The following is a 14,625-nucleotide window of genomic DNA, read 5'->3' on the forward strand; positions in this document are numbered from 1 at the left end:
GCCCCGGCCCGTGTCCTCTGCAGTCCCGAAGCTGACCTCGCAAATCCCCCAGCGGGCACACACACTCACCCACCTGGGCCGGATCTGGGGTTCCCCGCGGGCGCACTCCGCCCTGCTCTCCTCTGCCAGCTCCAGCACAAATGCGCTCGGCCTGTTCCTGTGCCTCCCCTCCAGCCCAGCCCGGAGGCGCGACCCAGGGCGGCACCGCAAGGTCTCCCTAAGTCACCTTTCCTCCGCCCGCCCCGGCTCCACTGAGGTCAAGGAGAGGCGCAGCCTGGCCGTCTACGGCTCAAGACTCCGCGCCGGCCCTCGGGCCACCAGAGGTCGGTGCAGCGCCCCTCGGTCGCAGAACCAGAGCCGCCCTCCTCCAGGGCTCGCCCGGGAGAGTGCGAGCCGCGCGCAGAATGGCCTGCAGCAGGCGGCTCCGCGGGGCCGCGGTCGTCGTCCAGTCCCTCCTCTCCCGGCCCCCCTCCCGCGGGGCCGCTCCTCCGACGCGCAGGTGGAGACCGGCCCGGGATCTCGAGAGCCAGCACACGGCCCCTCCAAAGGAGCGAGCGGACTGCTGGCCCGCAATTCTCGGGAAGGAAGTAAGGAAACTGCTACTCGTGCTCTGCGTGCATCCCGCGGAGGCTCCTGCGAGGTCCTAGAGCGGGCTGTGTGCTCAAGCCCTCTCCTGGCGACGCGGGGCCCTGACAACTTCTAAATGGCCAGCCCGCCCCCAGGGAAAAGCAGAGGAATCCACTTTGGACCCTTGCGCCTCGAAGAGAACTGACCCTTACTCAGGCTGACACTTAGGAGTGGAGGATTCCAATTCCACAACAAAGACTGAACTGGACTTTTTTTTTTTTCATGTATTTATTTTTTATGCATTTTCTAGGCTACCATTTGAGCAATGAGGAAAACAACGGTATTAATCCTACTACTGTAAAAGCTACTTATATGGAAGAGATGGTTTCTTACTCCAGCCAGGCTTGAAGGGTAGATGAAAACTCAAAGGACATTAAAACCCACCTCCTAAATACTACACTTAAGTGGGACGTTCAGGCTAATGAAATTTCTAGCTAACTATCAAGCTCTGGTGGGGGTGGAGTACTTTTTGTTCCAACATTAAACCTGTCCTCAAACTCATTCAGACATTAAAGGTCTATTCCAGGTCAAGTACTATACCAGACGCAGATACTACAAAAATAACTATGATATACTTGCTTACTTAAGGGGCTCTTTAAGTAAATATATAATCAGACAAGTAAATATGTAATGATACAATGTGGTGAGTGCTACAATAGCAAAGACCCCTAGACTAGGAGGGATATCTAAGCCAGTTCTTAAGGATGGAACCTGGGATGAGGAAATAGTGGCAGTCATCCAACAGAGCAATCCTGAGAGCTTTATCCTCACAGAGTGGCAGTGGGGGATCTGAGTGTTAGGTAGGAGGAGAGGGAGGACAGGGAGACAGACAGCTGAGAGACAGGAAGGAAAAATGACAGAATTTGATTAAGCGTGGGGGAATAAGGAAGAAAGATGAACTAAGGACAGCTTCCATGATCTTGGCTTGGGTTCCGGATACGTGGTAATTCTGTCTCTGAGTTGAATGGATAATGCAGCTTTAGACACACTGGTCTTGAAATGCCTGTGCTATAATCATGTGCTCATGTTTAAAAGGCAGCTGGATATACTGGTTCATAGCTCAGGAGAGATCTAAGGTGGCGATTTCACAGTCATCATGGATTTCTGTTTGAAGGAATGGCTAAGATCATCCAAGGAGAATGCTGAGTGAAAAGGCCATCCACAGAAACCAGGGACACCAACATTCAAGGCACAGGCAGAAGAAAAGAGGCTTCAGAAGAAAACTGAGGAGGAGCTGCGCTAAGGTTAAGAGAGGCGAGAAGAGGTAGGCACCATGGAAATCACTGAGAAGAACTCCAAAAAGCAAGTAGTGGTCAAATGCCAGATCCATCACAGTACGAGCAAGGTAATTTAAGGGTATCCTCTGATTTAGCAGTAAGGAGATTATTGGCAAGAATGGTTTCAATGGGCTAGTTGAGGAATAAAGTAGAAACAGAAATTATCACATTTTCCAAAATAGAATTGGAAAGGAATATAGGGAGACAGAAGCTCTAAGGGAGTAGAAGATTCAAAAGAAAAGAGAAGCTGTTTTCGAGCAGGATAGAAGGAGGCAGATGCCATTGAAAGGAAAGAAAAAAGAGACTGGGGGTTGGAAGTGGCATGGAACTGGCAGCAAATATAGTCACTGCCTCCGTGTATGTTTAACAAAGAATTTTGCTGAGAGCAGAGGGAGAGGAGGAGACTGAAGGGATGACAGAGAGATAAGCACCCAAAAGGTATAACCAGGAAGAAATGAAAGACAAAGAAATGAAATGAAGGACAAAATGACTAAAGGCCTTTGAACAGCCAAGGAAACTAATGAATATTAGAGACCTCGACGTTATAGAGCTGGAAGCTCAAAGGAGGGCATTGTTTCTCTCCAAAGATAGCAGCAGCTGGTCCAAAGTAGCAATACCTTTTGGTTGGTCCAATTTAAGGTCCAGATCTCTCCATTACACCACAAACTTAGCATCACTATCATCCCAATCATACTTTTGGGTTATAGCTCTTGAGCAGTAAGGAAATTTAACATAGAAGCATAAAATATTTTATGAGTAAGCTTACACTAATTTTAAGTAAGCAAGTTCCTACTTCAGAAAAACTGGTTTGATTAATATCAAAGGGAGCTCGATGATACACAAAACAAGAAGGGGACCACTGATGTTAATGTGTGACATTTTAGCCACTTATGACACAGTGAGGTAAACTGCAGAAACAAAAATAATTCATGAAGCCAGTTTCTAGCCTTTAGAATTTTTTTTTTTTTTTTAATAGGCTCCACACCTACCATGAGGCTTGAACTCATGGCCCTGAGATTAAGAGCCCTGTGCTCTACCAACTGAGCCAGCCAGGCACCCCATCAGCCTTTTGAAGAGAACTCTCAAACAAGGTTAAATACATATTATGGCATTCACATTCTCTAATGTCTCCCCTATATTATAAAAACACCTAATAAGTTTCCTTTTAGTAAATCAATCACAAACTTTACAGCTTGCTTTATATTTTTCAGGTTTTTTTCAACAACATGGTGTTATTTACAAGTAAAATATGCCTACATAATGCACCTCATTTATTAAGGTCTATGGAAACCTTGAATATCTGGGTCACATCAGATCATCCCCAAATAAACAAAGAATACTCACATACCGCAGAAATAGCCCCAAATCCAGGCACTAAGGCCTGACCTCATTGTAAACCCCTATGTTTCTCATCCAGAGCCAGCTTGCTCTTACTGTGGACAGAATTTGACCAAGTCTGGTTATCTGGTTTTCTTTTTTCATAAACAACATGAGAAAGGAGTAAACCAGAAGGGATCAGTATTCCACTGCTCTAGACAGGCACACAGCCGAGCTAAAAAAATCAAGAGAAAAAAATTTTAAAACCCATCAAGAGCAAAAGTGAATTCAAGAGCATTAGCAGGACTGGGCAATTGAGTCAAATTACAGAGTTCTATAAATATTATCCTCTGACGGCATCTCTGTGCTAAGAATCAGAGTAATTATGAACACACAACATGGACAAAAGGACAATGCTGAGGCCCCCAGAAAAGATAAAATTGTTAAAAATTTAGTGTAAGATGTAAATGCATAACAGTTAAAAGAACTGTCATCACAGGGGTGCCTGGGTGGCTCAATGGGTTAAGCATCTGCCTTCGGCTCGGGTCGTGATCTTGGGGTCCTGGGGGCCCTGTATTGGGCTCTCTGCTTGGCGGGAAGCCTGCTTCCCCCTCTCTCTCTGCCTGCCTCTCTGCCTACTTGTGATCTTTCTCCCTGTCAAATAAATAAATAAAATATTAAAAAAAGAGAGAGAGAGAGAACTGTCATCACAAATATTAGAATAAAAATAGTTTTGTGGCAACGGGGGCTGGGATTACTTAGATCTACTGGATCCTCGTTACATGCCAGGTAGCATACAAGGTTTTTTGCCAAGATGATCATACATACTTTTCAAAACACTCTTTTTTGGTTGATTGCGATTTTGAAAAGGTAATTGTATATGAAAACTGTGGCAAAGAGAGATTAAGGAGCAGAACATGGAATTAGACCCAGGTCTCTGTGAGTTCAAAGCTTATGACTGTTCTTTTGACAAATTTCTAGATAGCAGAAATACTATTTATGATTCCAGATAATAAAGCATTACAATACCTAGTTATGCTGTGATGACCTCAAGTACACTATTATTTTTTTTTCAAGATTTTATTTATTTATTTGACAGACTGAGATCACAAGTAGGCAGAAAGGCAGGCTGAAAGAGAGAGAGGAAGAAGCAGGCTCCCTGCCGAGCAGAGAGCCTGATGTGGGACTCGATCCCAGGACCCTGGGATCATGACCTGAGCCGAAGGCAGAGGCTTAACCCACTGAGCCACCCAGGCACCCCTCAAGTACACTATTAAATTCCTATGCTGTAGGTCTTAGCCTTATGAAAAACTACCTTCCATGATGCCATTTGTCTTTTAAATACTTGGAGGCCCTTTCCATTGTCTACAATCCTATTTCCCAGAAAGAAATCCAAAGAACCTCAGAATTGCTATTTTATAGCATTACTGGAAAAGAATCTTAAAGCTACTTTGCAAATTTGAAGCAATTAAATGCCATTTCCTAAATAAGTACCGTGTGCCACACAGTTCTTATTCATCTATATACATTTGACCCCCACATCTGACACTGAGCTGTTTATACATTTTCATTTTACAGAAACTTGCCCATGGTTGGTTAGGAAAAAGACTTGAGATTTTAAAAAGGTCCATTAGACTTTCAGACCAGTGCCTGTTAATGACTTACAGTATGGTCTCCTTTATTTGAAAGATGGAAATACCAAAGTTCAGAGAACTTCAGTAGCCCTTTGACACTTGAATAATACATAATAAGGATGAAAAGAACACAATTATTCCACAAACACTCAAATTTTCTTTAGATAATACCACCTCCTCCCAAAATGAGTTAAATAGCTAAAGACACAAAAGCTCAAAAATGCCATCAGAGAAAAGGGGTCACAAGTGTTAATTAGATAGCATCCTATAGTAACTGTTCATTTTTACTCAAAAGGGCTTACTATGTATCAGGATCTATGCTAAGTATTTTGCTTATATTATGTTATTTAATCCTCACGACAGATTTAAAAATCTGAGTAGTTTAAACTTGAGGCTAATATACTCTTGCACATCTGGATTTTCAGAGAGGTAATAACCTAGACTATATTTTGTTTTTAAGATTTTATTTATTTATTTGACAGCGATCACAAGTAGGCAGAGAAGCAGGCAGAGAGAGACGGAGAAGCAGGCTCCCTGCTGAGTAGAGAGCCCGATATGGGTCTAGATCCCAGGATCCTGACTCTATCCCAGGATCCTGAGATCATGACCTGAGCTGAAGGCAGAGGCTTTAACCCAATGAGCCACCCAGGCGCCCCACCTAGACTATATTTTTAAGCAAGCAGTTTAAAAATTAGCATAATTTAATTTAATTTCTCCAGAAATTAAATTGCTTCTAATCTAGAATTTACCTTGTAACAATACATAACTAAAACACAGACATTACTGATACATCCATCAGGTACCACATTAAGAGACATTAATGAAATTTAGTTTTATAATGTATTAAATATTACCTGAATTACTAGACACCACAATTTGTTCATTTCAGAAATGTTGAACAATGCTATTTAGATTTATTTAGATCACTAAATCATGCCTCATTTAAATAACCTAGAATATGAAATCACCAAAAATAGAAATGCTGAGAGGGGATGCTTTCAAACAGTACTGGAAGAATTAACCATTTAAAATGTTTAATGAAAAATTATGTTTTCCTGTGATAGTTACTGAAAGACTTTCTGTAAATTTGTTTTAAATGAATTTCAGATCACTCACATTTTCTCCAAATAAAATATGGAATTTGTGGTGTACATAACAAAGCTGGTGTTTAAAAATTTTTTTTATCTGAATTCACAGGGCTTCCACTGTAATCACAAGAAAATAAAATTTTAGATCTTTATATGTGAGAGAAACATACAAAATCATGTTCATCTATCTTGTTTTACCAAAACCTAATATCTAATTAAAAGGTACAAATAAATTGTAAACAGAATGAGAAATCTGGTGTCTTATTCTAAAAAGCTGAAGACTGAACATATATGGAGAATTTAACAAAATGGAAGAGAAAGCCTATGGCTGCTTAGCTTGCATTTAACATCATGAAAAAATTAAAACAAGAAAAACCCTAGTGCAGACAACCAAAACACATCTTTACAACTTTTCAGTCCTCAGAAAAAGAATTATTAATGGATAAACTTATCACTCTTATTAATATTTAGAAAAGTGAATGGGAGAGAGCAAGGGGAAAAGAACAGAAGATATTTAATCTACTGAGCTCAACTCATATGGGTAAATGTAACAGCTCTCTATTTTCTAAAGAAAAATATGTGTTTTTCATATAAAACCTTTGGTTTCCACAATATTTTCACAACACTCTTGTTGAAATGCCACAAGAACTCTGAGAAGAACTTTAAACCGTGGTCGATAAATACAGCTGTATAAGTAAATTAGATTTGAATACAAGTTATATCAGAATCATCTGGCTTAATCAAGAATGAAGGAGTTCTAAATTTTAGTGAAAATCAACTCTTCATTTTCTTTATTAAGACTATTTTCTCCTACCTTTGGTCAATTTGAAAGCAGTGATTTATTGAATGATCCAGTATGTGACACTAAATTATTGAAAAATTAAATTACAAACTACCTACCCCTTCTTGTTTAGTGAAGAGATTAAGGCAATCACTCAAAGCTACACAAGTTTCTCTAGAAGCTTCAGAGACAACTTCAGCTTTCTGAAGAAATGATGGAAGCATGTCTATAAATAAAAATAAATAAAATTAGTGGGATTTTAAGACCACAAGCATTTTTAAATTACTTTTTTTTTTTTTTTTTAAGAAAATACCCACCATGGAGCTTGAACTTAATCTTGATTAAGATTAAGAGTTGCATGCTCTACCAACTGACCCAGTCAGGCACCACAGACATTTTTATGTCTACTGACCTCATGTTTCCTTCCAGCTGGCTGCCTTAAACAAAGCATATAGTATATTCCTTGAGCAGTATTATTAGCACCTACTGTATGCAGGGTGCATAAACTGGTACAGTAAAGATGAAGCCTTGTCCTAGAAAGGCCTATATCCTGCAAGGAGAAGAGTCACAACTAAAAACAAACAAAAATTATAGGAATAATGTAACGTTTAAGGAAAGCAGCTCATTAACATTTCCTTTCATGATAGTCTATACGAGATAAGTAATTTTATTCAAAAGCCAAGTGCTAAAAAGAGCTAAAAATAATACTGTCGTTGACATGATGGCTAACCTATCTTAAGGTGGCATTAACACAACTTTCTCTAGTGCTCACTGGATAAATGTCTAGCATGGAATAGGTCTTTTCAGTCTTACGAATGTGTCCCTCTGGGGTCCGGTATCTTTCAGAATATAAACTGGGAACAAAGAAATAGTAGTATCACCACCTTCCCCAGTTCCCTAAGGAAATCTTAATCCATTTAACCATGACAAAAAAAAAAAAACCCACACAAAAAAACCCCAAAAACCTTCAACACCCAAAACAAAAGCTAGAATGCTAACAAGAGAAAACTGCAAAATGCACACACATTGAAAAAGAAAGTAAAATGTCATAATCTGTCTACATTAAGGCTGGAGAAATACTCTTAGTTTATATAGTTTCGGACTTCGTGTTAATTATATAGTAAGACCCCTTAAATGTGTCTCTTCAATAATAATAAAAAAATAATATTAAGAAAGCCTTTCATCTAAAAATAACTTAAAAGAAGAGAAACAAATATATATCACCCTCTGTCTTTTAAATAATCCTGATTCACTTAGAACGTGGCAAACAAGGTCAATAAGCAAAAGCAATCAAATCCAAATGCCAGCAATTTGCAATTACCAGGCCATAAAACAGTGGGTCTCTTCAAGAAACAAAACATTTTCAAATGGGAAGTGGAAAGGAAAATAAAATCTATGAAGAACATGTAACAAATTATTTAGTCATTATTCCTAAGTGATAACATTGTAATTATTAGTCTTCATTCTTTTCTCTAATTTTCCACAGTTTCTATAAGAATGTGATTCTAGCGAAGAAAAGTCCTTTTCTTTGAAAAATTACTTCTCAAAACTCATTAGGCTAAGGGGGGTAACAAAAGGAAAAGGTCAGAGCGAATGAAGGTATGAACAACCTTTCATTATTATCTGGATATAAATACCAAATGTCATTTTATCATATTTTTCTTTTTATGGAATACAATTTTCCAATGTTAGCTATTTTTAACACCCAAACAATTGAAAACTACTATATCCTAAAATAAATTTGACTTTACATACTTTTTCATTTTGAATCTTTGATACACATTGTGAAGATTTATTCTTTACTTGGTTGCTAAATAGCAGAAAAGAATACCGTATGCCAGATGCCACAGGACTTAAATAGTACCTCAACAGATGTCTCACACAGAGCTGTGGACTGAGTACAGTGAGGGGATGTACCAAAAAAATCAGGCACAGCCTCTCCCTTCCATAAATGCTCTGGGTAATCTAGTAATTTTCCAATTTTCATGGCACAAATGGTAAGAATATGGGAAAACAGTCATTCATGGATGTATTTCTTTTATTAAATACCATCACATGCTCAACCACCTACAATTTTCTGTTTAGATGTTTAATACTTTATATACTGTTGATTAGCATAAAACATTACATGTCAAAATAAATTTGTATGAACATCAAGATTTTAAGTAAAACTGATTCTAGAACCTTTTAAAAGATACTCCAAGAAACATATATTGACCTTTTTTTTTTTTTTAAAGATTTTATTTATTTATTTGACAGAGAGAAATCACAAGTAGTCGGAGAGGCAGGCAGAGAGAGAGGGAAGCAGGCTCCCTGCCGAGCAGAGAGCCCGATGCGGGACTCGATCCCAGGACCCTGAGATCATGACCTGAGCCGAAGGCAGCGGCTTAACCCACTGAACCACCCAGGCGCCCCCATATATTGACTTTTAAGAACCCATTATTGAGAGTGTGTCAAATTCTTTTGTCCAAAACAGAGTCAAAAGTTACCTAATTTCTCTGACAATCTGGTCTGCAAGAATGATTCTGAAATTCACACCAAGTTGTGCAGGAGGTCTGCATGAGAACTGACCGTCTAGTGCTAGGCTTGTGCCAGGCAGCACAAGGGGGCATGCTTCACGTATGAGAATGCTTGCATAGTTATTAAAAAAATAAAACCACAAGGCTCCTAGAAAAGTTAGCAACTGAGAATCACTGCAAATATATCTTAGCCATTCAGTATTTAGAGGCTGAGTTGTAATGAACAAATGTAAAAACGCTAGTATGTAACCCAATTTGACCTATTATAAGAATTGGACACAATTTTGAAGAAAAATGTCATTTTTTGTACTATAAATATTTTTGAACTCAGGAAAGATGCTAGAAGATCTTATGCAAAAAGCTTAGAGACATATATAAAAAGCTCACAATCTGTCATTTTCATGATAACATGTACAATTTTTAATTGGGTATGTTTTAAAACTATTGGGGAGGGGCGCCTGGGTGGCTCAGTGGGTTAAGCCTCTGCCTTCAGCTCAGGTCATGATCTCAGGGTCCTGGGATGGAGCCCAGCCTCAGGCTCTGCTCAGCAGGGAGCCTGCTTCCCTTCCTCTCTCTCTGCCTGCCTCTCTGCCTGCTTGTGATCTCTGTGTCAACTAAATAAATAAAATCTTTAAAAAAAAAAAAAACTAATGGGGAAATACTAAACCGAGTACAGATGACCTCCATTGTTCCTATAATATGGAAACAGTCCACACTCATTAGCCGACATTTAAGACAGTCTATAAACTGAATCAGTTTCAGCCAGATTGTTTTCCTGGAAATACTTGTTTTCCTGGAAATACTTGTTTTCCTAGAAATACTCTTTTACTTTACTGCCTCCCAACCTTTTTTTAAGATGCTTCCTCTTCCCTGAATATTGGAAATAATAATTATTCATATTCAGAAGTTTCTCCATATAAAACCTCTTTTGTTCAAGGCCAAATTCAAATGCCGTTCTCTTCGGTTTGGGGTTTTTTTGTTGTTGAAAAAACAGCAATGCCTCCATGTACCTAAGAGACATGATCTAACCTGCATGCAAAGACTTTTTTTTTTTTTAAGATTTTATTTATTTATTTATTTATTTGTCAGAGAGAGAGAGAGAGAGAGATCACAAGTAGGCAGAGAGGCAGGCAGAGGGAGAAGCAGGCTTCCCACTGAGCAGAGAGCCCGATGTGGTACTCAATCCCAGAACCCTGGGATCATGACCTGAGCCGAAGGCAGAGGCTTAACCCACTGAGCTACCCAGGCATCCCCAAAGATGCATTTTAAAAACAGACTTTTACACCTAATCATAATTATATAAATGCCTCAAGAAAATGAGTAATCTCTTCTCCAAACAGGAGAAAAAGATATCTGCATGTAAAAATCAACCAATCTTCTAAAAACTTTTACATAAAACTCTAATTTGAAAAAAAAAAAAAGAGGTCCCTATAGAATAGAAATTTTTGCTGTTCAAATTAAAATAAGTAGCATGAACAATCACCCACTGAACTACTACTACTAAACCATTCTGTCTATATCTATATAATCTGCACTAGCTGCAATGGAGAATATCAAGTTCAAAACGGCATGTGTTAAATGAGCTATAGTAGGAGTTAAATGAAAAAAGGTATCAAGGATATTTTAAGATGTAGACAGCAAACATATCATGCATTTAAAAACGTTAAATAATTCAGAGAAAGGAATAATCATTATGGGATGGAGTAATGGGGTAGAGTCTGAAAAGAGCTAAAATTTGAGTTGGATCCTGAACAATATTTTTTTTTTAAGATTTTATTTATTTATTTGACAGAGAGAGATCACAAGCCGGCAGAGAGGCAGGCAGAGAGAGAGGAGGAAGCAGGCTCCCTGCTGAGCAGAGAGCCCGATGCGGGACTCGATCCCAGGACCCTGAGATCATGACCTGAGCCGAAGGCAGCGGCTTAACCCACTGAGCCACCCAGGCGCCCCCTGAACAATATTTTTATTGCTAAATATAATGTGCAATAAAGCAAACAACCTAAAATATCTACAACTATTATTTTCCGATAGTATAGAAACCATCAGTCCTGAGAAGACTGTAGCAGAACTGTCATCCAAGGGAACTCCAGAAAGGCAAGAGGCTCTGTCTGTATCCACCACTGGCTGCATGGCCAACCCATAGTGGGTTCGGTGCTGACTTGTAGAATGTATACACTAACTTGACAAAACAAATTTAGTACTTATTTCCAAGTTCAAAAGAAGGGAGTTATAAATTTAGAAGCTAGATAAGTAGGTCATTCATTGTATGCACTCAAAAGTTACATAGTTGGCCCCTGAACAACATGGAAGGTGGGGCACTGACTGCTTTGCAATTCAAAATCCATACACAGTCCTTGATTCCTCTGAAACTTAACTACTAAGCAAGCGCCTACTGTTGACTGGAAGCCTCACAATAACAAATATTCTAGACAAAAAATGTTAAGAAAATCATAAGAAACAGGAATTACATTCACCGTACTGTGCTGTATTTATTAAAAAAAAAAAAAGCCACATATAAGTGGACCCATATAGTTCAAACCCTTGTTGTTCAAGGATCAACTGTATATGTCAAGTTCCCATGGGTGCCGTGCACTGTTAAGGTGCTGAAGACAATTGACAAAACAAATTCTTGCCTTGATGGAGTTTATACGCTAAAAGGAGAAGCAGACTATCAACTACTATGTGTATGTATGTGTGTGTGTGTATATATATATATGTCAACTACTAGCAGACTGATAGCAGACTATCAACTATGTGTACATATATATGTACACATAGTAGTTGATTGTGATACATATTATATATGTATTATATATATACACACAGTAGTTGATATATTTTAAATTTATTATATATATATCAAATTTCATTTATATATCAATAAGTATATTATATATATACATATAAATATATAAATGAAATTTGGTAAATGAGAGAAAAAACAAAGCAAGGTAGGGAAATAGCAAGTGTCGAGGGGAGTTGCAAGTTTGGACAGGATGGCGTTAGGGTCTGGTCCTGACAGGAACTGGCTGGCAAACTGAAGTGGCACCTGAAAACTTCTTGTAAAAAAGATGACACACAAGGTGGGGTGGAGGGGAGAGATAAGTGAACTAACAGACTGGCAATGCAGGACAGTTGCCACCCTGGAACAGAGAGGCAAAGGAAAGGACAGTGTTGCTAAGGCCAGCAGAAGCTGGAGTCACAGGTGGGGGGCTTTAGCCATGGGCTGTTAGACTCCACACAGCCCACGTGGAGGGAGGGAGGAAGGAGACGGCCTGCCTGCTCTCACCCTCTCCGCCAGTCCCCTGACAGGGTCTTCCTTTTGCTGAGTCCAATCAGAAATCTGAGCACAAGTAAGCCCCAGTAATGGAGTTTGTAGTCCGTAGCCAGAAGGTTCTCTTTGAGTTAAGATCTGGGCAGGTGAGGATGTGAGTATCCTGGAGAAAAGACTTGCAGGCAGCAAGCCAGCTCAGCCCAGGCTGAGGCAGGAAGAAGTCCAGCCTCTCCAAGAGGCTGCCAGAAGGCCAATGAGGCTGGAAGACAAGCAACCAGGGGTAATTAGGAGATGAGAAGAGGGAAGCCAAATAGAAATGGAAGAGTTTGTGGGTCATTAGAAGGACTTTGTTTTTCATTTTTAGGGAGAGAACCTGGAATCTACCAGATGTTTTGAGCAAAGAACATTATACGCTGGGGTTTTAGAAGGGTCCTTGGGGCAGCGACTGGAGGGGCAAGGGCAGAATGTGAGGGGCCAGTTAGGAGGCTGTTTCAACCCTGTGTGAAAGACAATGATGGTCTGGGCCTCGGTGACAACAGTGAAGGAGGCGGGACGTGTGTTACTCAAAGCTGAGATTTTTGAGCAGAGTTTTAAGTAGGTTAAACAATGTGCTTTTCCTTTTAGATTTTTTTTTTCGTTTAAATAACTGAAATCATTCCAATTTCTTTAGCCAGGGATTCTCCATCTGCATGTAGTAACATGCAATAAACTGTTATCCATTAAAGTTGGCATATAAGGTATAGCCTTTTTAGAAAGTAATTTAGCAATGTAGCAATAGGTACACATATGTTAATATGCTTTCATCCGTTAATTCCACTTCTAAGAATCTTGTGGTAATAAAGTGATGTGATCAAATTTAAGTATACAATACATTATTCATAACAGCTAAAAACTGGTTACTACATACAGGTAAATTTAGGGTTTTATGGAAGAACAGAATACTGGCCTTTAGGAAATCTTCAAAAAGTTGTATTAGTTTGGTTAATTTTCTTTGTGTTTGTAATCCTGCCCTTGATAAAGATAAAATGATAGAGGTTTTAGCACTGCATTCACTGAACCTTGAAGGATATGTTTGTTGCCATTGCCAGATGCATAAATTTGGGCATTCATCCAAACAGAAATTAGGTTTAAGGAAATAAAGTACTATTTAAATAGAGGATATTTTGGACCAAAATAGAATGAATATAGATGATCCCGGACTTAGAGTGGTTTGACTTAGAATTTTTTGACTGAATGATGCTATGAACACAAAATAAGTTTGGTAGAGACCATATTTCAAATTCTGAATTTTGATCTTTGTCTAGGTCAGCAGTATGCAGTATGATGACATCTCGTGATGTGGGGCAGGAACCACAGCTTCCAGTCAGCCACACCATCACCAGAGTAAACCACTGTTCTGTACTCAAACATTGTTTTCACTTTCAGTATGGGAGTTGATAAATTACATGACATTTAACACTTTAATATAAAACTGGCTTTGGGGGCACCTGGGTGGCTCAGCTGGTTAAGCATCAGACTCTTGGTTCTGCCTCAGGTCTTTATCTCAGGGTCATGAGATCAGCCCCACATCCGGCTCTGTGCTCACCATAGAGTCGGCTTGGGATTCTCTCCCTTTCCCTCACCCTCCCACTCTGTTCCTCTCCCCACCCCACACACTTGTGCTCACAGGAGAGCATATGCTTGTGTGCTCTCCAAAATAAATACAAACATACATACATACATCATACATACATTCATTCTTTTAAAAAAAAATTGATTTTTCCCAACTGTTGGCTAATGGATGTGTACAGAGCATGTTTAAGGTAGGCTAGGCTAAGTTATGATGTTCTGTAGGTCAGATATATTAAATACATTTTTGACTTAGGAGATTTTCAATTTACAATGGGCTTATCAGGACATAACCCCATTATTAAGTTGAGGAAGATCTATAAGTATAAATAAACTGAAAAATGTGTTTGTGATTGTGCTCTGACAGTTCTGAAATGACAAAATTTTATTCTAAAATTTCAAACACCCATGAAACTTTTTCTTTTCCCAATAGGAAAAAATTTTATGATAAGAAAAGTACTATTCTAAAATTAATCTAGAAGGAATAATGCAGTATTTTC

General features: G+C 39.1%; 1 protein-coding gene across 4 annotated transcripts in view; it reads right to left on the reverse strand.

Moving 5' to 3' along the window:
* OSBPL1A (oxysterol binding protein like 1A) overlaps window positions 1–14,625 on the reverse strand; it is a 225,060-nt gene that overhangs the window by 121,250 nt on the left and 89,185 nt on the right. The window contains exon 15 of one of the 4 annotated variants that reach the window (XM_059409375.1): window positions 6,844–6,950. In XM_059409375.1, coding sequence (XP_059265358.1) covers window positions 6,844–6,950 — 107 coding nt within the window. Of the gene's footprint in view, window positions 1–69; window positions 212–6,843; window positions 6,951–14,625 lie in introns of those variants that run through there. The other 3 variants (XM_059409377.1, XM_059409376.1, XM_059409379.1) reach the window with 3 other exon arrangements.

The sequence above is a fragment of the Mustela nigripes genome, chromosome 8, assembly GCF_022355385.1.
Source record: "Mustela nigripes isolate SB6536 chromosome 8, MUSNIG.SB6536, whole genome shotgun sequence".
NCBI lineage: Eukaryota > Metazoa > Chordata > Mammalia > Carnivora > Mustelidae > Mustela > Mustela nigripes.